At 39.7% G+C, this 27,283-nt stretch overlaps 1 protein-coding gene across 1 annotated transcript; it reads right to left on the bottom strand.

The window, feature by feature from the left end:
* Positions 1–128: 128 nt before the first annotated feature.
* On the bottom strand, positions 129–9,496 carry LOC122645583 (tetraketide alpha-pyrone reductase 2-like). Its single transcript, XM_043838887.1, has 7 exons — positions 9,359–9,496; positions 8,580–8,752; positions 7,664–7,852; positions 7,375–7,537; positions 7,008–7,197; positions 6,707–6,856; positions 129–222 (listed from the first exon to the last, which is right to left on the bottom strand). The coding sequence occupies exons 1-6, from the start codon at positions 9,462–9,464 to the stop codon at positions 6,715–6,717; spliced, it is 963 nt and encodes a 320-aa protein (XP_043694822.1). The 5' UTR covers positions 9,465–9,496; the 3' UTR covers positions 129–222; positions 6,707–6,714.
* Between the last annotated feature and the right edge of the window lie 17,787 nt (positions 9,497–27,283).

Here is a 27,283-nt window from a genome sequence, read left to right as displayed (position 1 = left end):
TGGATCTTGAGCCCATACTTGTATGTGATGGCAAATCATGTTAGGCCTCACATATACTTGTAATGAAATTTTGCTCTGGCTCTACAACTAAACACTTTATATTTTTTTGTTTTGTTCAAAGAACTTATCTTACTCTCTCTCTCTACAACTGCTAGAGAAACTCAATTCTCTCTATGTAGAGAGTACAACACCAATTATCGAAGAAAATTTCGGACTGATGTGTGTTGAAGTATCTAGCTGTGAGAATCTCGATTAGACTATTCATAGTTCTAATCAAGATTCCTTACTTTGGTTTCCTTGTACTTAGATTAGGTTTCTAAGTAAATAGCGGCCTGATTATCACAAAACATCTTCATAGGTTGAGTGATAGGAAACCCCAACTCCTGAAACAATGATTTAATCCACATTAACTCAACTTTAGTATGTGCCATCACCATGGTACTAAATCTCGTTTCGTTTCGGTGTTTCGGTCTGACCGATATTTCCGAGATATATCGAAATTTCGTCAAAATATGGTATTTTTCTGTGGGTGTAAAATGCCAAAAATGACCGAGATTTTCGAAATTTTCGAAACGAGATTACCGAAATTATCGAGATTTCCGAAATTTCCAAAACGAGATGATCGAAATTTTCGAAATATTGCATTTTTTCATATCGGACTTGTGTTTCGTTTCGGACGGGTCGAGATACTCGAAAAATTCGATATCTCGACCGAAATTTCGCAAGTTTTAGTACTATGGCCATCACCCGATACTTAGCTTCAGCACTAGACCGGGCAATAGTAGTTTGTTTCTTGCTTTTCCAGGTAACTAAATTACCACCCACAAAAGTACAATAACCAGTAGTTGACCGCCTATCATCATCAGTACCGACCCAATCAGCATCAGAACACCCAACCAGATTAGCATTCCAATTAGGTCGATAAATAAGACCATTGTTAGGAGCACTCTTTAAATATCGCAACACACGACAAGTAGCATCCTAGTGAATTTTCTTTGGATGTTGCATAAACTGACTAATAACTCCAACGGCAAAGGATATATCTTGGCGGGTGACGGTAAGATAAATGAGTTTCCCAACTAGTCTTCTATACCGATGAACATCTGTCAAATACTCACTCTCAATGGACCCAAGCTTTTGACGGGGATCCATTAAGATAGGTTTGGAGGTGAGCATTCTGGTGTCAGTTAGTAGGTCAAGGACATATTTCCGTTGGGATAAGCTAACACCTTTATTGCTTTACAACATTTCAATACCAAGAAAATACTTGAGAACACGCAAGTCTTTCATTTGAAAATGCTGATGAAGATATGACTTAACTTGAGTAATACAAGAAGTATTATTGTTATCCACATAAACTACCATCACCACCATTTTTGAGCCTTGAAGCCACACAAAAACAAAATGATCAGAATAAACACTGTGAGAACCCAACCTTAGTGACAATGGAGCTGAACTTGTCAAACCGTTCCCGTGGGGATTGTTTCAACCCATAAATTGCCTTACGAAGCTTGCAAACTTTGTTAGAATTCTTCCCCTGAGCAATATACCCTGGAGGTTGCTCCATATAAACATTCTCTTGAAGATTACCATAGAGAAAGGCATTTTTGATATGTATCTGATATAAGGGCCAATCAAAATTAACAACCAGAGAAATAAGAATACTAACGAAATTCAAGCGGGCCACAGGCGAGAAAGTCTCGAAGTAATCAACACCATATGTCTAAGTATAGCCCTTAGCAACCAATCGGGCCTTAAGCTGCTCAACAGAACCATCAGGATTATTTGATAGTATAAACCCAACGACATTTGACAAGATCCTTGCCAAGAGGTAAAGAAACCAGAGTCCAAGTCTGTCGAGATAACAATCCATCCATTTATGTGTTCATTGCTGCCTTCCAGCCAAGGTGAGGTAACGCCTCACGGTGGGTTTGAGGAACAAAGTTAGTAGATAAAGTAGAAGCAAGAGGGTGATAGTGTGATGGAAGATGAAAATTAGAGACATATTTTTCAATGGGATAAACAGTAAAAGACTAGTGGGATTTTTGAGTACACGTGCGAGTACCTTTACAAACAACAAATGATAAGTCAATAGAGACCTCAACATCGGAATCAGATGGAGGGGCTGGAGGAACGGCATCGGCATTAGTGGATGGCAGCTCCAGAGCATGGGAATCAAAAGGTAATGGATCAGGTACGGTGGTGGCCGGTTCAGCAGTAGGAGGGGATGGTAAGGCAGGGGGTTGGTGGCGGCGACGATGATAGATGTGTGCAGGTGGAGATGATGAGATGGGAATGGGTATAGGGATAGGTGGACCTAAAAGGTCGTCAGGGGTCACAGTAGATGGCATATGAGGAGAGAATTAAGAAGTATTTTCAAAAAATGTGACTTCAGCACTGACATATTGTTTATTACTAGCCGGATCAAAACATTTGTATCCTTTCTGGGTTCTACAGTAACCTAGAAAAATACACTTGATAGAGCGAGGAGATAATTTATCAACCATAGGGTGAAGAATGTGAACAAAACACACATAGCCAAACACACGTGGTAGGGAATGAAACAAAGAACTATCAGTAAGTGCCTATTAAAAAGAGACACATGGATTTTATTGTTTAAAATAGATGATTTGGGAACATTCATGTGATAATGGACCGGACCACTTCCAGTAGGTGCCTATTTTTGCATTCGGCCACTTCATTTTGTTGTGGGGTGTATGAGCAACTAGTTTGGTGGATAATACCATGAGTAAGATAGAAATAAGAAATCTCAGATTGGGTGTTTTCAAGAGCATTATCAGAACAAAAAATTTTAATGGACTTATCAAACTGAGTTTTTATTTCCTGATAAAAGTTTTTGAATATAGTAATAAATTAATTCCAATCTTTCAACAGGTAAACCTAAGTGGAACGGGAATAATCGTCCACAAAACTAACAAAATAAGAAAATCCTAGTCTATTACGAACACGGCACGGACCCCAAATGTCAGAATGCACCAAAGAAAACAAAGAACTTTTAGGTTTAATATAAGCAAGAAAGGAGGCACGATGATGTTTACCCACTTCACAGACATCACATTCAAGATGGGATGCAGACTTTCAACTAGGAACCATTAACTGAAGTTTTGGTAGAGAAGGGTGACCAAGGCGTAAATGCCATTGCATAGGAGAAGGGATAGTAGTAGAAGAAATTGCAATAGAAGGTCATGAGCCATCTAGGTAATACAGACCATCACACTCAAGCCCGCCACCAATCGCCTTCCTTGTCTGAAGGTCTTGAAAAACACAATACGAAGGATAAAATGTTACAGACCAATTAAGAGATTTAGTAAGTTGACTAACAGATACAAGGCTTAGAGGTAATTTAGGAACATGAAGAACATGCGAGAGGGTTATGGAGGATGTAGGAGAAACATCTTTTGACCAGTTACTTGAGTTGAGGACCCATCAACAAGGATAACATTAGAAGAGGTTTGATTCATTGAAGAAAACAGGTGTGACTTACCATTCATATGGCAGGAGACACCGAAATCAATTAAGCCAAGAGGCAGAAGAAGGGTAAAAGACTGAGTTACCTTTATATGCTACGGTGGTGGTAGAGGTGGAGGCATAATTAGCTTCAAGTTGTTGGAGGCATTTAACTAGCTGGTTGTAATCATCATGGGACACAGTGGATGAGGTACCTGATTTAGAACTCCGAGTCATATCACTGGTAGGTTTCTCAGTAGAAGTTTCAGTCATGGCAGCATTGGCGAGTTCATTTTCCCATTCAGGTTTACGATGTTTGGCCCAACAGGTATCCACAGTATGATTTTGTTTCCCACAATAAGTGCATTAGCGGGAAGACTTGTCAAAAGACGGATAACTAGTACCTCTTCCACCAGTACCTCGGCCACGGTCCCTGGTTTGGCCACGACCATGTCTGTGATCATGATTAGCAACAAAAGCTGAATTTTCTTTGGGAGGAGGATCAGACTTAAATGGATTAGCCAAACGATTGATACGAGAAAAAACTGCATTTAGAGAAGGAATCTTCTCCCCTGTGAGGAGTTGACCTTTTACAGACTAATAGTCAGGATGCAATCCAGCCAAAAATTTTGCAACATGAAATTCTGCCCATTGTTTTAACTGATCCGAATCAGTGGTGAGTGGCTGATGTATATGGAGTTCTTCAATCATTCCCTTATAGCTGGCAAAGTATTCATTCAAAAATTTATCTCCCTGTTGGAAAGTGAAAAGCTTCTCATAAAGATCATACATGTGAGAGATATTCTTTTCTTGAGAAAAACTTCCACGTAGATCATTTCAAACATCCTTAGCAAGAGTGTGAAACATCACATTCGAAGCAATAGCAGGTTCAACACTGTTCCATAACCATATTTTAACAACTGAGTCCTCACGCATCCACTCATCATGAACTTTGATCCATAACCATATTTTAACAACTGAGTCCTCACACATCCACTCATCGTGAACTTTGACTGTAGAAGGGTCCTTTGGATCAACAATAGGTGGATCACCTGTAATGTACTTTATTTTTCCTTTGGCATGAATATATGCTTGCACTGCCTGTGCACATAAAAGATAGTTTGAAACTCCAGATAACTTGATGGTAGTAATTTGAACTTGGACAGTGTCCGTTTGTGTTTTAGGATCAGCCATAAGTGAAACTTAGCAAGTCCTTGGAGAAGCAGCAGTAGTAGAGTAATCAGTTCTTGACTAGAACCTGATTAGGGTTAAGAAACCAAAAAAGAAACAGTAGCAGTAGCTATTGGCAGCAACAGTAGCAGCAATAATGATAGAACTGGCTCTTGAATAGAACCAGATTAGGGTAGATAAAAACCAAATATCCAGCAGAATTAGGGTTGAAAACCCAAAATTATCATTACCAGATCAATCGGCAGTAGGAGTTGTAAAAACCCAGAAGTAGCAGCAGAAAAAAAATCTCAGCAGCAGGGGTAAAAACCCAAATCGCAAAACCAAGCGTAGTGAGTAGAAGTTGAGTGCTGTACCTGAAGTAGGAAACCAGTAATGTATTTGATCGATTGGAGAAGGCAGCTTGATAATGATCCCTCTCTAGGGTATCGCAGTAACTAATGAAAAATTGCTTCGAAGAGCAATATAGATCCTCTGATTGGATCAGAAATAGAGGTTGAACAGCAGCATCAACTTGAAAAACTCCAATCGATTCTTCACTTCAGGGCAGTAGTAGTAAAACCCTAGTTTTCAATTGAAAACTTCATCTAGGGTTTAATCCTCAACCATATGCAGCATAGGGAGCTGCACCCTTTCATAGTACTAAAACTCGCGAGATCTCGGTTTATCCTAGGGTCAATACGAGATGGCATACGAAACGAGAAAGTGCAATATCTCGTCGAGATCTCTATCCAAACTCCTTTATATGAGTGCCAAATCTCGAGATCTCAGTGGGAAATCTCGAGATCTTGACCCAAACTCCTTTATATGAGTGCCAAATCTTGAGATCTCAGTGGGAAATCTTGTTATACGCCACCTATCTATGCAAACCTTGGGATACAGACACTTATTTATGCCAGAAACCAGGACAAACACTTATTATTGCCTAATATCATTTAAGTAAATTTTTTTTGTATTTGTCCAAGATTGCTGAAACCTGATTTATATTGAAGGAGTTATGTACCGGTCAAACTTAATTTGGTGTGCGCGAATGTTGTCAAAATCGCTCTAAATGAAAATATTTTTTTGGACATCAAAACAAATGAATATTTTACCGCACTTTTGGTTGTTAGATGTTTTACCATATTAAGATTTATGGAATTTTTAGATTTGAGAAAAACCCCAACATTAGAAAGTTGAAAATTGCATCTACTACCGAAAATCCAATTTTTGTTCTTGAACTGGGGGGTTGACTTTTTTTCCTTTTGGAATTTGATTTTTTTAAACTATTTTTATTGGATTCAAATAGATGGGTATTTTTTTATTTATGAATAATATCTTAAGTAAATGAAATACAAATACAAAAACATTTACTTAAATGGTATTAGGCATAAATAAGTGTTTGTCCTGTGTCTGTCTTGGTTTCCCACTAAGTGAAACTCCTATTTGGACTTTGTTTTTGCAAAATCTGATAGTGTCATTGTGTTTAAATGACCTAAAATAGGCTGAGTACCAAGTTTCAGACCCAAACTAGTTTTAAAACCCACCGAAACCAGGTTTCGAGTTGAAAAAAAAAAATGCACCAACTCGACTAAGATCTCAAGATATCTCGAGTCAACTCGGTTTTTCCTAGGGTCGAAACCTGGTCGAGTTCCAAGTTTTAGTTCTATGCACCCTTTAAGGAGAAATTAAACTGTAGAAGACTCTCAAACCAGAGTTGCAGATCAGAAACAACCTAATGGTTGTGCTCTGATACCATGTAGCAGGGCAGAGCCCTAGAATACCAGGACTGAGAGAGTGAAGAGAGAGGTGATGGAGAAGAAGAATGGAGAAGAGGGACAGGAGAGAAAACTAATCATTGAATTAATCAGCCTCCTGTCCCATAGCTTTATTTATAGGTTTAACTTACAACCAGTAAATCCAATTACAACTAGGAATCATAATGTAACTAGAACTAAAATCTAGGACTAAGACTTAGAAACCTAATCTAAGTACAAGGACACCAAAGTAAGGAATCTCGATTAGAACTAGGAATAGTCTAATCGAGATTCTCACAGCTCGAAACTTTAACAATGTGAATCACAGGAATCCTTTCTCTTGGAAGCTTTTGATGCAGTCGTCAAACATTTCGGGGATGGTTTTGAAGGTGGGAAGCCCCAACTTATTAATCTTGCTTGTGTCCATGCTGTGTGGGTTGTCATCTCCTTTCTGGTCACTGCACCTACAAGACATTATAATCTGTTTCAGCTAAAATGGCCAAAATATGGGTCATGCACCCTAAAACTTGAACATCCATCAGTAGATGGCTGTTTAAGGGTGATCAAACATAGAAACATCCTCAAAGGTAAAGTAGTAAGACTTCATTCCCTCACTTGTTTTCAAATGGGTATGATGGATATTTGCTCTTTAGCATCTCAATGATCTCTGAAAAGTGAGCAACTGTGCTCGAACATATAAGCCTGCCTGATGCTTTAATCTCTTCCATGGCTAATATGTGTGTAGTTACCACATCTTCAATGTGTACGAACCCAATTGTTGTATTTGGGTACTTTCCTGTCAAACCTAATCAAAATATTATGAAAGAAGTAAATATGTAGCCTATCATTACAGACTGAATCTTGTTGTATGAAACATCAGTAACACAAACCGCTGCACTAGGTCAACCAGGATTGTCCTGCAAAAGCACAGAGTTCCATTTGTTTGGGTCATATTAAATAGAGGGAAGATATTGAATTGAACCTTTTGTAATTTCCAGTATCAGGAGTAGTGTACTGGTTGGTTGTGGTGCAATCAGGGGACCCACCACGAAGGATGGGTTCACCACCACGAGATCAATCCCACTCTCCTTTGCTTGTTGCCAGGCTTTTTTCTCCGCTAATGTCTTTGCATATGCGTACCACAACTGCATGCAAGAACTTTCTCAACAACATTAGTTACTCATCCATGATAATTTGACAAACTAATGATGTGTCAGTGTGTATTATGATGCAATGGCTTTTAGGACACTAATGTCAGGAGGTATTGCTACATTGAAGCGTTTGCAGTACTCAGGATCGCTCCAATGCGATTCATTGAGAGGGGAGTTTTGTTGGACGTCTTCTTGGTATCTTATGGCAGAGCAAGAAGAGGTGAGCACAACCCGCTTTACTGCACTTGCTTTGGCGCAGGACTTCATGACATTCAGTGTGCCCTTTATTGCTGGATCGATCAAAGTTGCCTGCAATATACCAAGTGCTTTCAGGTTAAATCCACAGGTTTCATATTGAATGATTGAACAACAATTGGTACTCTACAGGAAATCATGAATCTGAACATGATTTAGCTTGATACTTGGTTTGAACCTGATCCCAGGTTGACAGGTCCTTATAAGTTAGAGAATTGGTCCTTGATTCTACTAAAGCAGCTTGGGTATTCTAGGTACATGGAATGGTATAGTTGTGTGTATGTTGACACTCATAGCCTGCCTGTCTGTAAGTGTTTTCTTATGGTTTATCTGGTAAGCTGTCATCTTAGGGGTGGCAATAGATTAGGTCAGTTTCTAATGGAATTAAACTGATAAAAGTTAGGAATTTAGACTGGATTGAGAGACTTGACATCAGTTAACTGGTTTTTATACTGGTCGACTCAAGAACTGCACACCCCTTAACATCTTTTCCAGGTCCATATCATAGTTAGATCACTTCCCAGGGGACTAGACAATAGCATAATGGATTCTCCACTCATACCTCATGGGCACAATACATGGTTATATGTCCAGTATTATAGACCTCGTGGAGAAAAAAAAATGGATTTCAGTACATTCGCTGTACTAACAGAAGGCTCAAAATTAGGCCATGGGGGAAATGACTGTAATTCATGTGTATTCAATCAGATTTGAGTTATGGTATTCCTGTAAAGCAAGAGGTGCAAGTGTTTCAAGCTGTTGATGTTTCTACTTTACATACCTGAATGTTTTTATCATACCCAACGAGAACTGGAGATGCTGTGTGGAAGACACCATCAACACCCTCCACTGCTTCATCGAAGCTTCCTTCAACCATTATATCAGCTTTCAAGAGCCTTAGCCTCTGCTTGGCCCCATTCATCTCCCAAAGGAAACCAACCTTCTCTTCACTATCTAATAAATAGGCAAAAAAAAAAAAGAGTCAAAAAAAGGGAGGGTCTTTTGTTCCTGTTAGGTAAATTTGGATTATTTTGTGATCATTAATATAATGATCTCATAGGCGATAGTTTCCTTTCAGCATAGTCGTCAGAATTATTTTGGTGGTTAGAAAGTATGAGAGTCTGCCCCATTGTTGGACTTCAGTTACAGCATTCTCCCTACAAACTATTTGGGATTCGTATAGTTAATGTGCCAATGAGTCACAGAAATAGGATTAGGTGCTCACAAGAAACTCTGGGTTTTGGCTCAGAAGTCCAAACAGGATGCTCAGGGATTGGATTTCCCAGAGTGACAGTCAATCCTCACTGAGCACCTTGTGTCATTCATCCATAGTTATCAGTCTCTAGACGACCCAAGGTGTTGGAGGGGGTCCGGGGGTCCAAACATAAAGCAACATCAACAAGACTACCAAGGCATCCAAGGCAACCAAAGCACCTCGACGTATAGGCATCACAGTGATAACTATATTCCATCCACTACTTGGTGTCAAGTGATCACTGAGGAGGAAGAAGGGAGAAAAATAAAGAGAATGACAAAAATAAAGTCAGTGGAAGCAAGGACCTGGATCCCGTACTGTGGCGCGGACAGTATGACCCTTTTCCAGCAACGCCTTGACCAGGTACGACGCAATGAATCCCGTCCCTCCTGTTACACAGTATTCTGGCATCTCTCTCTCTCTCTCACACACACACACAGGCACTTTCACACACACACACAAACTCACACAGAGGCACTCACAAATGGAGGACAAAGAATCGTATGAAGATCGACCAGCACCATGTAGCTCTATATTTATATGAGTTTTGGAAGAATTTAGTTCCATTTCTACTTGAGGAGTTGGCAAGAAAGAATTTTGTATTCTAAATGCCAGTGTCGTTTGCATGTTCTTCCCTCATTGTATATTTTGAAAGCTGCTCCACCAATTTGGCGTGTCATGAATCATGTGCAAGGTGCTTCTTTCTCCTCTTTCTTTTTTCCTCTAATTATTTTCTTATCATACTTAAATATTGTATTGGGTAAAAGCAGAAAGATAATAATGGGTGTTTAGTTGGTTGGTTGGTGAGAATGTTAGATAATTCATACTTGAAGGGGGGTTATCTATTTTAAGTGGATGGGTGGACGCCCAGTGTCTTAAAGTTCTCGTAAGTTTGAGGTTCTGAACAATTATATGGGTGGGAAGTAGAGTCCATCGAGGAATGAGGAAGGGGAAAATGCGGGTAGTAGGAAGAGATGGGTGTTTAGTTGGTTGGTTGGTTGGTAAATGAAAATGTTAGATAATTCATACTTGAAGCGGGGTTATCTATTTTAAGTGGATAGGTTTCAGTGTGGCTTTGAATCATTGTATGGCTGGAATATGAAGTTTTAGTTTTAGCTATAATGGTTAGTTGACTAGAATCAAAGGTTTCATGCCAGATCGTGCATATGAACTGCTCCATGTGGGGGGGGGGGGGGGGGATGGAAAGCCCAATCTGATCTGACCTCTGGCACAGTGTTTTACATCTTAAGCTGGGAACATGATACCATTAAAAAGGTTGCCTTTTTTTGGTTGGGCTGGGGAGGGGGTGGTGGGTTTTGGTGGAGGGTGGGTTGCAGGGTTGGTGTGATGAGCTTCAAGTCATCCCAGCAATAATAGTTGTAAATTTGCTACAAGACTCAGAATAAGAGGACTACATGGAGCTGGACCTATTGTTGCATGGCCTACATTATGTGTGGGATTGACAGCTAATTGAAAGCTTGATCTCACATATACTCAAACCAGTATGTAAGGGGACCTATCCTACATTAACTCCCAAGGATATTTGTATTCGGTTCTCCTCCAGCCGTGCTGGGAGCTGGAGAATCCAGCCCTGCAAAAACGAATCGTTATCCCCTCCAATTTGCAGCCCCTTCCAATTCTTCCAATTCCTCACAAGAGGCAGAAATGACCATCCTACCCCCTGCCTGAAAACACTGCCCAAGGTGGGGTCTATTCCCCCCTATTACAGGAATTGGATGTGCCAGCAAATTGGAGGTGATAATTATTTTGCAAAAACAGGGGCGTTTGGGTCATTGTTGGTGAAGCAACCTTATCAATTATGAACAGTTGGGATTATTAATATGTGTATGCATATGAAAGGTCTAAACAATCTTACAATTTTAAAAATGAATCAAAGATATTTATCATCAAGTGAGCAAGCATGAGCAAGCATCGATTGAAAGGTAAAGTCAAGGAAGTCTTCAAGACCAAATGGGAAAAGCTTCTGCAAGACCCAAGCAACAAAGGTTGAACTAAGTAACTAAATGAAAAATTCGCCCAAGATTTTAAAAGTAATTTGTGAAATCTTGTAATCTTGTATATAAAGGTCTCTCTTCTCCCCCCAAAAAAAAAAAAAGGGGTTAAATATGCATACCCCCTGAAATTCATGCATTATTCTTCATGCCTTCCTAAGGTTCTCACAAGCCCACACACAACCCCTGAAAATTCCACGTACCACCCCTACTTTTCCGTCTAAAGTCATTTAAGTCCACACCAGTCATTAAATATTAAAAAATGATCAAACTATCCTTCCTTCTATCTTTTTTAAAATTTGAAAAGACCTAATTCCTCTGACTTATTTGCTAAAAGTAAGATCAAAATGTCCTCATCTTTCCGAAATCATCATTTCTTTTACAATGTAGATACCCAATACTACCACCACCACCACCACCACCACTGTGAAGTTCTACCTCCAGCACCACCTCCACCCACCATTAACCGATATACCATTTCAATCCCGGATTGTATTCCTGAGAAATTCCTTGTCCTTAGTTCAAAGTACGTCCACATGATTAAAGAGACGTTTGCAGCCTTAGACATCCACACTCTTGTGCAGACATCTGAATAGTCTATATCCATCAAAAGTTTAAAATGTTCAGTTTAGAAGAAGTTCTAAAAAATTGAAGCAGGATCTCAAAATTCTCAAAATCTAGCTGGGTTGGGGGGGAAGAGATTATTGAGGATCCTAGACCTATTTATCTGCCTCATACCCTGACACCAATACTGACATTACCAGGGATAATATCCTCTCTCCCAATTGGAACCCATTTCATGGGAACACAGCAAGGGAGAGATTACTATGGTTACCCTGATGGTAGGTTAGGCATCTGAACACTGAGATAGGTTTCACCTATCCCAAAAGAAAAAAGGAAAAAAAGAAGAAAAGAACAAAAGAGATAGGTAGTGTAGTGGGGGTATGCATAACTTGAAGACTCGACCTTGAGGCTCGATTTGCTGCTATTATAGGAGTTAGAAAGCAGAGGTGGAGATGAAGGAAGATGAGGAAGTAATGGGTTTGAATCGACTGCAGATCGCCTTCTATTAGCATCCCAAGAGAATGAAAACGAAGAACCAAATCCATATTTCTCTTGGGCTATCAGCTGCGGCAGTTGAAGCAGGATTTCAGCGGCTTCAAATTAGTCATCATCGAAGAAGCTGCTGTTGCTAAAGCTCCCACTGCTGCAAATCTGATACAACTGTGCGTCAGATTTGCAACTCCATTGTTACCACCAGGTACAGATTCAGATGTAGGTACTCTAGACTTGCGATTTAGGTGAGTTAATACCTGGACTACAGAGGCGTTAGATTTAGGCATCGAGTTCCAAAATCCCCTGTTGATTGGATTCGTATGAGGGGTTAAGAAGAAGAAGAAGAGGAAGAAGAAGAAGGGTACTTTGGTCATTTTAATTTTACTGTTTTCTATTAAATAGGTGATAAGGGTACAATAGACATTTTCATTTAAACACTAACAGCAGACTAACACCATCAGGTTTCGGGGGTGTTAAGTAATTGTTTCAAATGTTGGTAATCGTAAGCAAAATGATCATAGTACAGGGGTGTCTAAATAATTTTCCCTTGTTAATACTCAAAAGTCAAAACCAAGAAAATACCCTAAATAGAAAACAAGCTTCACCGAGGATCACCAACTAAACAATGTAGGATTATTAAAAGAATAAAAAACAATTCATATAGAAGGCCTTAAATGAATAAATAAATAATACATAGTTCAAAGAGTATGGAGTCTAATAAGTCTAAAACAATGTAGTTAATGTCATTTTTATCCTGATAAAGTCTGTCGGAGTTGAAGAAGTTTACATACACTCTTTTGAGGATGTTCATCTTCGTCACGTTCTGGCTCCAGTACCGTCCCAAGTGAAGATGTCAAAGGGAAGTCCGCTATTTCTTCTTCTTCGAAGCCGTTAAAGCAGCGATCCAAGACCTTGCACTCAGTGAAGCAAAAACCACCCCAATACCTGGTCGCTCCAATTTTTGGATGCGTAATAGGGAACTTTTCCCCGGCTGAAGAGCTCCTGGGTAATTTCTTAGTCTCAAAGTGGGGGAAATTTGGGGCTAAAGCCATTTGGACTGAAGACCATGGTCATTTCACGGTGGAATTTCGCTCTTCCTCCTCTGCTAGGGATCGTGTTGTCCAAGCTTCCCCTTGGTGGTTTGACGGGCACCTCCTTCATATTCTCACAGTTAAGCCAAATTCCCCTCTGTTCTCTGTGCAATTCGAGCATCTTACACTCTGGGTACAGGTACTTCGTATTCCACCTCCGTGTTTTGAAAAGGAATTAATCTTTGGTGCTATCAAGATGATTGGAACTCCTCAGGATATCGACCTTGATTGGGAGACCAATCTCCTTCCCTCTTTTACTGCTAGAGTGAAAATTTCTTTTCCCAAGCGTCAACCCTGTTATGTCTGAGATTACCATCTTTGATTCTACTAGTAAAGGGTTTCAAGTTAATCTCTCTTTTGAAGCCTTCTTTTTATGTTCTTGGTGTGGCCGCTTGGCCCATAAAAGGGTTGCTTGTTATGGTTGGAAATCATCGAAAAACTCACCTCCCTCCAAGGAAGATAAGAGAATTCTGGAATTATTTCCCTCTAATCTTGCTTCGTCTGTATGCAACATTCTCACGAAGCCACTCAAACTTAATTATATACTTACTTCCTTCTACTTCTTCGGGATCTACTACCAGTTGCAGGAAGAAGTATAAGGGGACATCTAAAGATTATGACAAGGCCAATGGGAAACAGAAGGCTAGTACCAGCAGCACACATGGCAAAAGAAAACGAAAGCCAAATAGCACTGATTTTGTTGGATCTGAGGACCAAGCAGAACTTGACATTATTAAGAATTTTTCTGAGGATATTATGAAGATGGTGGTGTTAGAACTAAATCATTATCATGATCCTCATGCTTCACACGGTTAGAATACAATCAAGAATATAATAATAACATGAGATGGAATAATATACATACCTCTCCAATCGTTTGATGTAGATCCAAGCTCTAACTTGTGATTAGCAGCCACACGCTCTAATCCGTCCTAAGGTTTCTCCCGTTTTTTCCAATCAATAATATCCTCTGTAACTCCGTGAGTAAAGTCACACAATTGACATTGGGAGACGGCAGGGACCTAGGGTTCCTATAAATAAACCCCAGACCTAATCCATCCCCACAATAGACGGTCTGGATTAAATCCCCTTTAAGTGATTAATATGGGCCCAATAAATCAAGTCATAATAATTGGGCCCAAAACCCAACAATCTCCCACTTGGGCCAAATTATTATAACTATCTTTTTATTGGTATAGGCCATAATAAATCCCCATATTGTTCCATCACTTGTAACATCTTTGATATGGCTAATAAGTTGCTTACATCGAATATCAGCAGAAAATATGCCTCAATAAACGGCATACCACTATCTGACTATCATGAACGCAACCAACTCATCAATACAAATCACCTTGGGATATAGGCAAGGTAATTAACACAATTTGTGATCACATACAGTGTCTTTTCCTTGCAGGTCCATTCCTGATCGGAGATCAGACTATCTTGAAAACCTCACAGATAGTGAACTTTGATATTAACCATTACTTTGGCAAACCGCCCATGACTTTGGTTAATACCAGACTTTGGCATACCGTTCATGGCTAACCGCCATAAATTTTGGCATAAATACTACCTATGAGCTTTGGCTAAATATCGCCATAAACCATGACATGTCAGAAACAAACAATTCACTCAAAGACCAACAATCATATAAATAATCAATTGAATAGCCAATACAGAGTGAAAATAAAATAGCTCAAACTGAGTCACAAATAAAGCTCAAACTATGGGTATAAAACTCCCACTAAAAAGGCATATGGGTACAAAACTCCCACTAACCAAATACATCAAAAGAGTCTACAACACCCATGCTAGACACTTGTCTCTTGAAGATTCCCACAGCAAGAGCCTTGGTGAGTGGATCAGCCACCATCTTTTCCATCGAGATATGCTCAACCTCAACTTCTTTGCTGCAGACTTTCTCCTTGACCAGAAGATACTTGATCTCAATATGCTTTGAGCTACTTGTCTTCTTGTTGTTCTTGGAGAAGCAAACCGCCGAGGTGTTATCACACCACACTCTCAAAGGCCTGAAAATCGAATCAACAACCTTCAGCTCAGAAATGAAATTCCTCAACCACACAGCTTGCTTTGTTGTTTCAAAAATGCTACAAACTCAGCCTGCATGGTGGATGAAGCAATGATGGTCTGCTTGACACTCTTCCAAGAAATAGCTCCACCTCCCATAAAAAAGATGTAGCCAGAAGTGGACTTCATGTCATCGGTGCATCCACTGTAATCTGAATCAGAATAGCCAACCACCTTGAGACTCTCGCTCCTGCTAAAAACCAGCTTGAAGTCCTTTGTCCTCTGCAAGTAACGCATCACTTTCTCGACAGCGGTCCAGTGTGTCAATCCTGCATTTGACTGGAACCTCCCAAGAACACCAACTGCGAAAGCAATATCTGGACGAGTGCAGACCTGTGCATATATCAAACTCCCAATAGCAGAAGCATAAGGCTTATCCTTCATGGAGTTCCTCTCAACATCATTCCTCGGACACTGTCCCTTATTCAACTTGACCCTTTTACTAATGGATGCATCACTCCCTGAACACTGGGACATGTTGCATTTCTTCACAACTCTATCAATGTATGCCCGCTGGGACAGACCAAGAAGTCCTCTCCATCTGTCGCGATAAATCTCAATCCCAAGAACATAAGTACTCTCACCCATGTCCTTCATCTCAAAATTTTCTGAGAGAAAACGCTTAGTCTCTAAGAGCAGTGTCATATCACTATTTGCCAGTAGAATGTCATCAACATATAGCACTAGGAAGATGAACCTACTCCCACTGACCTTCAGATAGATTCAGTTATCAATGACATTTTCAACAAAACCAAAAAATAAAAGATATGACCTCATCGAACTTCAAGTACCATTGCCTGGAAGCTTGTTTCAATCCGTAGAGAGACTTCTTCAGTCTACACACCATGTGTTCCTTCCCCTCTTCTTCAAAGCCTTCTGTCTACCTCATATAGACTTCCTCAGTCAGATCCCCATTCAAAAAAATAGTCTTTGCATCCATCTGATGTAACTCAAGGTCAAAGTGAGCTACAATGGCCATGATGATTTTGAATGAATCCTTCGAAGAAACAGGAGAAAAGGTTTCCTTGTAGTCAATGCCTTCTCTCTGAGTGAAACCTTTCGCTACTAGTCTAGCTTTGTAGCGTTTCACCTTCCCCTGAGAGTCAATCTTGGTCTTAAAAATTCACTTTGGTGCAACAGCCTTGCATCCTTGAGGAATCTCAACCAATTCCCAAACACCATTTCTCTGTATGGACAACAACTCATCCTTCATAGCTTCCAACCATTTGTCAGAGTGTCTATGGTTGGTTGCCTGAAGAAAAGTAACTAGGTCTTCCTCTTGTCCAATATCATAATCGCACTCATTCAGATAACTGACATAATCTGAATGCATGGTAGACTTGCGTGCTCTGGTAGATCTCCTCAAAGGCTCAGTATCAGTAGCGAAATCATTAGGAATAGGTGCCTCAGCCTCTGAATCTACAAAAAGACAGCTACAGCTGACCGTCCTAAGGTCCAATACCTTTTCATGTGGGTTAAATAACCTCGCTTCAGCCTACAACCTTTGACATGCATGTCATTGAGACTAGGCTTTATACCAATCCATAGTTCAAAAGGTGTCTTTGGAACTGATTTACTGGGCACTCTGTTCAGAATATATGCAACTGACTTGATTACTTCCCCCAAAGGGACTCTGGAAGACTTGTGTTACTAAGTATGCTTCTCATCATGTCTTTTAGAGTACGATTTCTTCTTTGTGCAACTCCATTCTGTTACGGTGTGCCTGACATAGAATGCTGGGCAATTATGCCTTGCTCCCGTAAATACTTGGCAAGGGACCAAGTAGTTGGGTAAAATCTCCATACCTGCCTTAATACTCTCCTCCCCTATAAATCCTCACTATCTTAATTCTCCTTGAAGGAAAGTCTTCCACTTCAGCTTTGTAGATCATGAAGGCATCCAAAGAATTTGACTTCTCAGAAATGAGATAGAGGTACCCATCACGTTGATAGCTGCCTTCATCCTCCTTGTTTTAGTCATCTTCCCCTTGATAGCTATTTCATGTTCCTATAAGACCTTGGCACAAGTCCCAAGGTGTTGACTAGCATCACCACTTTTCCACAAAACTCTCTACCCCTATCAGATCTAACAAATTGATCTTTCTAAAAATAGTCATCTTCCCCTTGATGTAGTCAACACATGTGCCCATGTCCTTAGAGTCAAGGTTATACAGTATTCCTTCTTCCACTAGCCTGTCCTATCCTCTGTCTGGCTATATTATCTAGCCACTCAAGTCAAAGTACAGACCACTACTAATTAAACTATGAGTATTACACCCCAACAATTATATTCATAGAAGAGGATAAATAGCATCTATCATCAAACACATAACCAAAACCAAAACAATAGAATTAATCAATGGAAGAAGTCATCTTTATTAAAATAACCTGAATACTTGTCCAAAGTTAATCTGAAAACTTAAAACAATTCCTTCTAAATTTGTATAAAACTACATACTTTAGATAAAAATAAATAAAAAAATAATTGAAACAAAATAGTCTAATGGTTCTTATGGCTTCACAGTCACCCCTTGATCAAAATCTAGTGCTCTTCTCCCAAGTACAACTGCGAATAGTTAGGTGATCTGGGAGTGTAGAACGGTGATTCTGGTTTGTCCACCTCCTCAGAGAAAGTTTTCACAATTTGGCCGCACTGAGGTGGCCAATCCCTTATTACCGGTGGTCTTGGCATTTTGGACCTTTTAAAAGCCGCTATACGGGTTGTTAGGATAGCTCTATAGGCTCGTGCATGCAAATGCATCTTCTTCTCACCTATTTTGAGACTGGTTCCTAAGGCACATGTATTACAGGTTTTAGTCTTGAAACTATCGCTTATAAAAGACTTTTCCTTCGTGGATAACAGCCTGTTTGATAGAATATCTAATCAATAACTAGTATTTATCAAACCAAAAGGATGATAATAACTTAGGCATTAAACCAATGCAAAATACTATGCTAATTATAACAAAACAAACTAGCTAAAACAAGAGTTACAACCATATCCACATTTCTAACATTTGGGTCTTATGTTGTGATCTTCTCAATACTTTGATGACATCACCTTTGGGTGATCAGCCACCTACTTTGCAAATCCTGCTTGATAGCTTTGATGACATCACCTTTGGGTGATCAGTCATCTACTTTGCAAATCGTGCTTGATAGCTTTGATGACATCACCTTTGGGTGATCAGTCATCTACTTTGCAAATCGTGCTTGATAACTTTGATGACATCACCTTTGGGTGATCAGTCATCTACTTTGCAAAACTACTGGACAACTCTAACCTTAAGAGGGACCACCACCTCTGGGTGACTAGTCACTTTTAAGATTAGGGTTTTCCTTACCTTATATGCATTTTAATTTACTTTGATGACATCACTTTTAGGTGATCAACCATCTACTGTGCTGCCCTTACTTTAAACTTTGAATCATATGTGCTACAGTCGAATTGGACCTTACCACTTTGGTGGGTTCAGTCATATTCAACCATAACCCAATATGACCCCATAAACTACAGCTAAATGGGGAATTTGCATTCATTATAAAAGCATTTATAATTTTAACCATGCATACATTTAGTTTTGTACTCTACACTACGTGTCATATCAGCCTAGCTACTGTTCCATGCTCATTAATGTTAATGAAATAACCCGAAATAAGCATTAAAGTACTAGAAATGACACAAACCATCGACATAAGCAAAACTAGAATAAAAACGATGCATTTGTAGTCCCAAAATAGTTCTAAAATGTTTTTGTGTTTTGGAAACATAAATCTGTTTTGAAACAGAGACAGAAACAGAAATTTGAAACAGAAACAACAGAAACAGAAATTTAGAACAGAAACACCAAAATACCGAATCTGTTTCTGTTTTGAGACAGAAACAGAAACACTGAAATACCGAATCTGTTTCTGTTTCCCTCTTCGTCCCTTTTTTTATTATTATTATTATTTTTTAAATCTTTGGTCATTGCCGGTCAACTGCCGGTGTTTCAACCGCCGGCAGAATATTCCGATGGATCTCCGACAAACCCGCTGGAGCTATTTCCGGGTTGACCCGAGATGGACAAACGGATCAGGAATTTGGGTTATCGGGTAACCCGAGATGGACAAGCCAGTGGGTCATGGGTCGGGCTGGTTCAAGCAAACCGAGTTGGACTGAATTAATTGGGTTCAGTTTACATTCATGGGCTTTAAAATAGATTGTTTTACTTTAAATTAGAGATGGGCTTTTAAAACCAATGAAACCCATTTCCAAGTTTTAATTGAAACTTTGAAATGGTCCAACCCAGTACTATTTCCTTTAAAAACAGTAAAACAAGTCTAATGGACCCATCGGTCCAAAACAAATTAAACAAAGACAGACATATCCCTGTCTTCAACCTTCGCACAACAACACGACTAGAATGTGCCCAAAAATCTGCCGTTAACCACGGCTTCACCCAAGCCCTTCTCCAGAAAACACGGTCCGGTTTTCAATTAGTGGGTGGTGCACGGAAACAAATCCCAATATAAAATTCCAAATTTGAAAATCTGAAATTCAAATTCTGAAAATCTGAAAAATACAAAAAGCCCATGGCTTAATGGCATAAATTAAATACCGTTTCAGCCCCTCTTTATGTGGAAAGGTAACGCCCCATTACAAATCCCACTTGAGTTACTCTTTCAAAGAGTAAATAGCCCTTAAAATTTTCCAAAAATACAGGGAGAGCCCCTGGCTTCATTCCTATCATGTTAAGATACACTGATCGTATCCACAACGGCTAAGTGTTTATGCGCAAGATCACTAAATGAATTTACTGTTAAGTTACAGCACAAAAGAGAGCTATAGCCTATAGGATTAACCTTAAGAAATATCAGGTTTTACTGAATTGCAGGAGGGAGAAAACACCCTGCGGCTGTTAGAACGGAAACCTTAAAGTGGTTCTCATCCATTGCCAAAGCTAGCATAGCCGGCGGCTGTGAAGTCAACGGCCATGTGATCTGGAATCCCCTTTGGGGATGTTCCCAAAATTAATTCACAGGCTACCCGCTTTATAAATCTGTTCCTTTGAAACAGTGATCGATAGAGGACTAAGACACGGGTATATATTACTATGATGCCCAAACAATAAAATCAATAATTTTATTCCATTGCTAAGATCGATCCCAGTCATGTGAAGAACCTGGCTGTGATACCACTGTTTGAACTAAATCATTATCATGATCCTCATGCTTCACACGGCTAGAATACAATCAAGAAAATAATAATAACATGAGATGGAATAATATACATACCTCTCCAATCGTTTGATGTAGATCCAAGCTCTACTTTGTGATTAACAGTCACACGTTTTAATTCGCCCCAAGGTTTCTCCCGTTTTTTCCAATCAATAATATCCTCTGTAACTCTGTGAGTAAAGTCACACAATTGAAATTGGGAGACGGCAGGGACCCAGGGTTGCTATAAATAAACCCCAAACCTAATCCATCCCCACAATGGACGGTCTGGATTAAATCCCCTTTAAGTGATTAATATGGGCCCAATAAATCAAATCATAATAATTGGGCCCAAAACCCAACAGGTGGACTCCCCAGAAGATCTTTCCAAGAAACTGAGAAGTTGGCTTTGTGAGTTAAAATCGGACAAGGAGTTTCATGCCTCTACACAGAAGAAGAGGTCTATTCTAATCTCTGAAACATCGGAAGGGCGCCAGACAACGTATAGCCAGTCCCGTGGTGATACGGATATTCCTTCTTCCCCGGTATTATTCTTAAACCCTTCTAAAGCTCTTTCAAATTTCCTAACTGTTTTTACTACCATATTACTGTGTTGCTGTTTTTTCTTGGATTTTTGGAATGCTAAGGTTGTAAATCTGGGTGTACATAATGAAGATCTGTAGTTGGAATATTAGGGGATTGAAGGGTAAATCCAAACCTACTTTTTTAAAGCATTTTTATTCAAAATTTAAACCTGATATTTTATTTTTGTGTGAAACTAAATTACTCTCACCTGATATTCAGTATCTTCCACGGCCTCTCAATTCTTTTAGAACTTTGGGGTTCCAAAGTAGTTCTGGGTTAAGGGGCCGTGGGGGGGGGGGGGGGGGGGTTGTGGATCCTGGGCAACCATAATATTACTGTCACTAACATTGTAGTTTTTGATTGTTTCATAGCTCTTTTTATTCATGATTCAAATGTTGGTCTGCCTTGGTGTTTAATCTGTCTCTATGCCCCCCTCAATCCATCAACAAAATTCCTTTTTGGTCCTCCCTCCACTCCTTTTTGCTTACTCTCTCCTGTCCTTTCCTTTTAATGGGTGATTTTAATGAGATCCTTTGCAGTGAGGATAAAATTGGGGGGGGGGGGGGGTGTCAGTGTTTTTCTCTAAATCTGCTTCGGCTGAGGCACTCACTAACATCCTCTTTGACTTTTGTTTGGATGAGTTACGGCCAGTGCTTAACTGGTTTACTTGGAGAAATAACCGGAAACCACCTAATAGTATCCGAGAACATCTAGACAGGTGCATCTCCAATAAATCTTGGACTATTCTTTGGCCTTTTGCTACCTTGTATATCTTACCTGCTCTTGGATCAGATCATAATCCTCTGTGTTTAGACACTACTCCACCCATCTCGTCCTTTAGAAAATTGTTTCATTTCCAGGCTGCTTGGACTGCCCATCCTGATTTCAATTGTTTTGTCTCTTCGGCTTGGGAAAAAGCACCCTCTGCCAATCTTATGGTCAAAATTAATGGATTCACTCATTTGTTAAAAGGGTGGAACACTAATGTGTTTGCAAAATTGACAAAATTAAATCTGAGCTTACTTCTACTATTGCTTCCCTTGAGGCTGATCCTACCTCTGAGGAAAACTTTTGATTGCTCAGTGATTCGTATTCCAAATTGACCTGGGTACTAAATGCTGAAGAACTTTTCTGGTTCCAAAAATCCAGAGAGAAGTATGTTGCTTCAGGTGATCGAAACACGAAGTTTTTCTATGCCTTGGCTACCCACCATCTCAGATCAAACCGTGTTGTTGCACTTAAGGATTTTGAAGGAAAGTTAATTTCTAATCCCTCTGAAATGGCCCACCTTTTTGCAGTTCATGTCCAGTCAATCATGACCTCCTCAGAACCCCTTGACCTGACCTTTGTGGAATGTCTTTTCCACCCTATTTCCACTAGCACTTCTTTCTCCTCTCTTGTTTCAGTCCCCGATCTGGATGAGGTTAGAACTGCTGTTTTCAACATCAGAGCTTTTAAATCACCTAGGATTGATGGTCTGTCGGCTTGCTTCTATCACTCTTGTTGGGAGCTCATTAAAAATGATGTTCTTTTTGTTCAAGATTTCTTTTGTACTGCTACCCTTCCAGCAGGGGTTAACCATACATTGATTGCTTTGATCCTGAAAAAAACTTCGTCCTGCACAGTTGATGATTTTAGACCTATTAGTCTCTGTAATGTTTCCTACAAGATTATTACCAAAATCCTAGTCTCAAGATTAAAAAGTTTTCTTCCTCTTTTTATATCTCCCACACAATCTGCTTTCATTGCGGGTCGACATATTACCGACAATATCATCATTGCTCAAGAAGTTTTCCATTATTTGAAGAAGAAACGAACAGGCAAAACTGGTTACTTGGCTCTTAAACTTGACATGTCCAAAGCTTATGACAGAGTTGAGTGGAGTTTTCTCTTTAACCTGTTCCTGTTCCTTGGTTTTGATGAGCAATGGATAGGACTCCTCTCTGCCCTATTACGTTGCTCCTTCTCAATTAAATTACATTGTAGTTCGTTTGATTTTTTCAGACCTTCTAGGGGGCTTCGACAAGGGTGTCCTCTCAGCCCCTATCTTTTCTTGTTAGCTATGGAATGCTTGTCTCGTTTGCTTCACACTTATAGGAAAATGAATCTTTTTAAGGGTGTCAAGATTTCAAGAGCTGGCCCCGAACTAACCCATCTTCTCTTTGCTGATGATACCCTGTTATTCTGTCGGGCTAGTTTAGAAGATGTACATACCCTGAAAGCCGTTCTAAATCTTTTTGAATCCCTCTCTGGACAGCAGCTTAATCTAGCCAAGAGCAGCATTTTCTTTAGTCGTAACACACCTAAGGATCTCCAATCAAAGATTTGTAAGGCTTTGGATATGCAGTTGATGAGGGAAGATTGTAAATACCTGGGCACGTCTTTGTTTCATGCCCGATCCAAAAAACAATGTCTTGCACCTATTCTGAACCGTATTAATAACAAATTGGCTGATTGGAAGACCAAATTTCTCTCACAAGCAAGCCGACTAACTCTAATAAAATCTGTCCTACATTCCATTCCTACCTTTTATGTGTCTTGTTTTCTCTTTCCAAAGACCATCTGTACCAAGCTTGACTCCATCAGCTCGGCTTTTTGGGATGGGAAAACACAGCCAGGCCATCAATTGTCTCTAATCTCTTGGACTTCAATTTGCAAACATAAAAATCTGGGGGACCTTGGGGTGCACACACATTGGGTACATAATCGTGCTTTGATTATGAAATTAGCCTGGAGACTTCTGAAAGACCCTCAATCACTTTGGGCCAAGGTGCTGAAAGGCAAATAGTTCCCAACTTCCTCACTTCTCAATCCCCAGTCCCAGCTAAGATCTGGTTCTTGGACGTGGAATAGTATTAAACAGGTTTTACCCCGTTTGCGGGGAATGGTTCGATGACAGATTGGTGATGGAACTTCTATCAATATCTGGGATGACCCATGGTTACCCTCCCCTTTTAGTACTACTCTTAATCAAGACATTGAAAGGAATCCCATGGTAAACAATGTTAGTGATCTCCTTAGTAATAGGGCGTGGAATTTACCACTGATCAATTCTCTATTCCCTCAAAATATGTGTCAGATCATCCAATCTTTACCTTTATCGGTCCAGCCTTTCCCTGATCATCTATTCTCTCCTCTGTCCAAATCTGGTAAACTTACAACAAAGAAGATAGCCTCTTTTCTAAGCTGCACTACTTCTTCTTCAACTCCCACTCCACCACCTTTTTGGAAGGAACTTTGGAAACTCAAGCTACCACCTAAATTTCCACTTTTCTTATGGAGATTACTACATGGTGGGGTTCCCACAAAATCTAAACTGTTTTGGTTGCATACAGATTCCAGGTGGACTACCCTCTGCCCTTTCTGTAGCTCCAAAACTGAAACTCCTGACCACCTCTTTCTTTTCTGTAATTTCACTAAAAGGATTTGGGCTGCTACTCCCTTGGGTCTACGAACCGAATACCTCACTGGGGTATCCTTTCTGGACTTGATTACCCCTATTTTGTCTAGTAGTGAAACATCCATTGCTCATGGCCGTTTTATCTTGAGTATTATTTTCATCACTTTAGATTTCAAAATCATCCAGTCAATCCCCATGCTGTTTTGAAAAATGTTTTTCGGTGGATAACGGACTTAAATCTGTCCCCACCTGTGCTCTATGATGAACACAACACAATCATATAGTTCCCAATCTTCTACCCCTATGTCTCTCTCGAGTTTCATGCTTTTGAGTATGGAGGACAATTGTCTCATTGTTTCGGATGGAAGTTACAGCCCTTCTACATCTCAAGGAGGTTGGGGTTATCTGATAATACATAACCATATGTTACTTGCTTCTTCTATGAACTTTGGCCATGCGGAGTCAGCACAGGAAGCCGAATTGCGAGGAGTCCAAGACGGCCTCCAAAAAGCACTTTCATTGGACTGTAAACAAGTGACGGTGTGGACTGATTTTGAGGAGATCAAGAACTGGCTAACAAATCCGGAGGATCATCCATGGCCCTACAATGTTATAACCTGGCTCTATGATATTTCCCATCTTCTTTCATCCCTTGGGTCTGTAAAGATTTTAAAACAATCTAGACCTTATATTGCACCGGTGGATAGGATTGCGAGGTTTGCTAGGATTAACTCCTTATCATCAGACTGCTTAGATGAACTTGTAACAATTATGTTTGATTAGTAAGTTTTTATTTTCATACCAAAAAAAAAAAAATTTCGATTCCCATTAGGAAAGCTCAGGGGTAAATTGGTAATTACTCCATCATTTAGTGCTAGAGTTTTACATTATATATAGAACTAACTATGAAAAACCCTCTTTTTTTGTTCATTGGAGTGAAATGTCGATCTATATTTTCAACCGTTAAAGAGGCTACCAAAAGTTTGTGCTCTTCGATCAACAGTCATCCGCACATGAAATTTAAGCTTATTTCGGGCTGATCTGTGTAGAATCACTTGATGCCTGTATATGTGGGACTTTGGACCTTAGAAAGAATCTTGACCTTAACCTGCATATCTTTTAATCTCGAGCTTTAGTGCTTTTGAGAATCAATATCTTGTGCTTTTAACTTACATACTCTACCTTTTAGAGGTTTCATCTTTAAGCTTTTATTTATGTATTTTTTTTTTCTTATAAAGATTTTATATCTTGAGTGGATATACTCATAAACTCTTAAAAAAATTAGAGTGGGAGATTGGTGAATTTTCATTGTTGTAATGTTTGGTGTCAAACTATTTGAAAAACACAGGGTTTATGGTGATCCCATGAAAACAGAAGGCTTAATCAATGCCCTTTAGAAAATGATCACGTAGTAGAAAATCTATAAGTGTGTGATTATCACTTGGTAGTAGATGTAGGCAAGGTTTCCAGACTACTCTAAATCTTATTATCTTTATCTTTTTCTCTTTCCCTACTTCCCACTTTTCTTTCATGTTTCTGCTTACAACTTCATTCTTCCTCATGTTTTGGGTAATAATTTTTAATTTTGAAGATTATACTACATAACCCAATTCACCCCTTTTTAGGTTACCTTCTAGTCCTACAAATGGTACCAAAAAGGGTTCTCTTCATGAAGAGTTTAATTATTCGAAGAACAATGACAGCTTCAACAAGATTCGGGGGTCTGATGAATGTCTCACTCTCAATATCCTTGAGGACGCTTACACTTTGGATAGTGAAGAAGCATGTTTGCCCTAATTTTCCGAATACTTTTAATCAGGGAATCCTTTCGAAGGCCTTTTTTTGAAAACCTAATTCGATAGGGCCACACAGTTCTGTTTGCCCTTGCTTAAATCACATCGTCATCACCACACGGTACAGAGGGGGAGGTCATAAGCGTCTATAGGGCTTAGTTGAATAATAGTGTGCTTAATTGGAACTATCAGTTGAGACTTGAGAGTAGTCACGTACTTCTAAAAATACCTTGGTCTAGGTTTGAGGTTCATCTCGAAAGGGCCAAAAATTCTCATTTCTATTTTTCCGTCTGATCTTCAAACTATCGCATGCACTCAGTTAATTACTATATCAAAGAGAGAAAGGTCTAGTGCAGGGGATAAACATGATGATCTCTTGTTTTTGGATAGACTAGATCCGTTGGCTTGAAAGAAATCTAAAATGGAGCTCTTGCTTGCTCTAACCTTCCCCTCGCACAGTAAAGTGGAAAGGAAGGGCTAGGGTGGGGTAGGTTTAGACTGTTTAGTGTAAGCAAAATCAAGCTTGCCAACCGGGATTCCCGATCTTGTAGTTTCTAAATCAGTATTGCTATTGAAATTTGAAAGTTGACAGACCCAGGGGTGGAGGAAGTGTGACCACAAGTCCCGCCTCCAGAGCTTCACGATAAAGGAGTGAAGGCCAAGAAATCATGATTGATCTCAAAATTGGTCCAAAGTCAAGAGAATAATTAACGGTTCGCTCATGTTCCACCGATTGGGTCTTTCTCATCTAATTCCTTGATTTTGGATGTCTAGCTTGATGAAGAATCGAAAAAGTAGGGATTCCCGAGCAATTTGAATATTCCTCTGACAAGGCTCGAAGTAAGTTGATATGATTCAACCAGAGAACGTATAATTTATAGACTATACAATAAAGATTCCAACAATTAGGTGTTTTTTCAACATACCTTTCTTTCATAGGAAACAACCTCACTTGAGAAGCAGAGGGGCTGAGCACATGTGCCCCTCCCAGACCCTGCAGTTGT

The sequence above is a fragment of the Telopea speciosissima genome, chromosome 11 (assembly GCF_018873765.1).
Source record: "Telopea speciosissima isolate NSW1024214 ecotype Mountain lineage chromosome 11, Tspe_v1, whole genome shotgun sequence".
Classification (NCBI taxonomy): domain Eukaryota; kingdom Viridiplantae; phylum Streptophyta; class Magnoliopsida; order Proteales; family Proteaceae; genus Telopea; species Telopea speciosissima.
This window is presented reverse-complemented; position numbering and strand designations above follow the sequence as displayed.

Coding starts and splice junctions, on each gene's coding strand:
- LOC122645583 (XM_043838887.1), bottom strand. CDS start 9,464: ATGCCAGAATACTGTGTAACAGGAGGGACGGGATTCATTGCGTCGTAC. Junction 7,853..8,579: donor GGTATGATAAAAACATTCAG/GTATGTAAAGTA, acceptor GGTATATTGCAG/GCAACTTTGATCGATCCAGC. Junction 6,857..7,007: donor TCATACCCATTTGAAAACAA/GTGAGGGAATGA, acceptor AATGTCTTGTAG/GTGCAGTGACCAGAAAGGAG.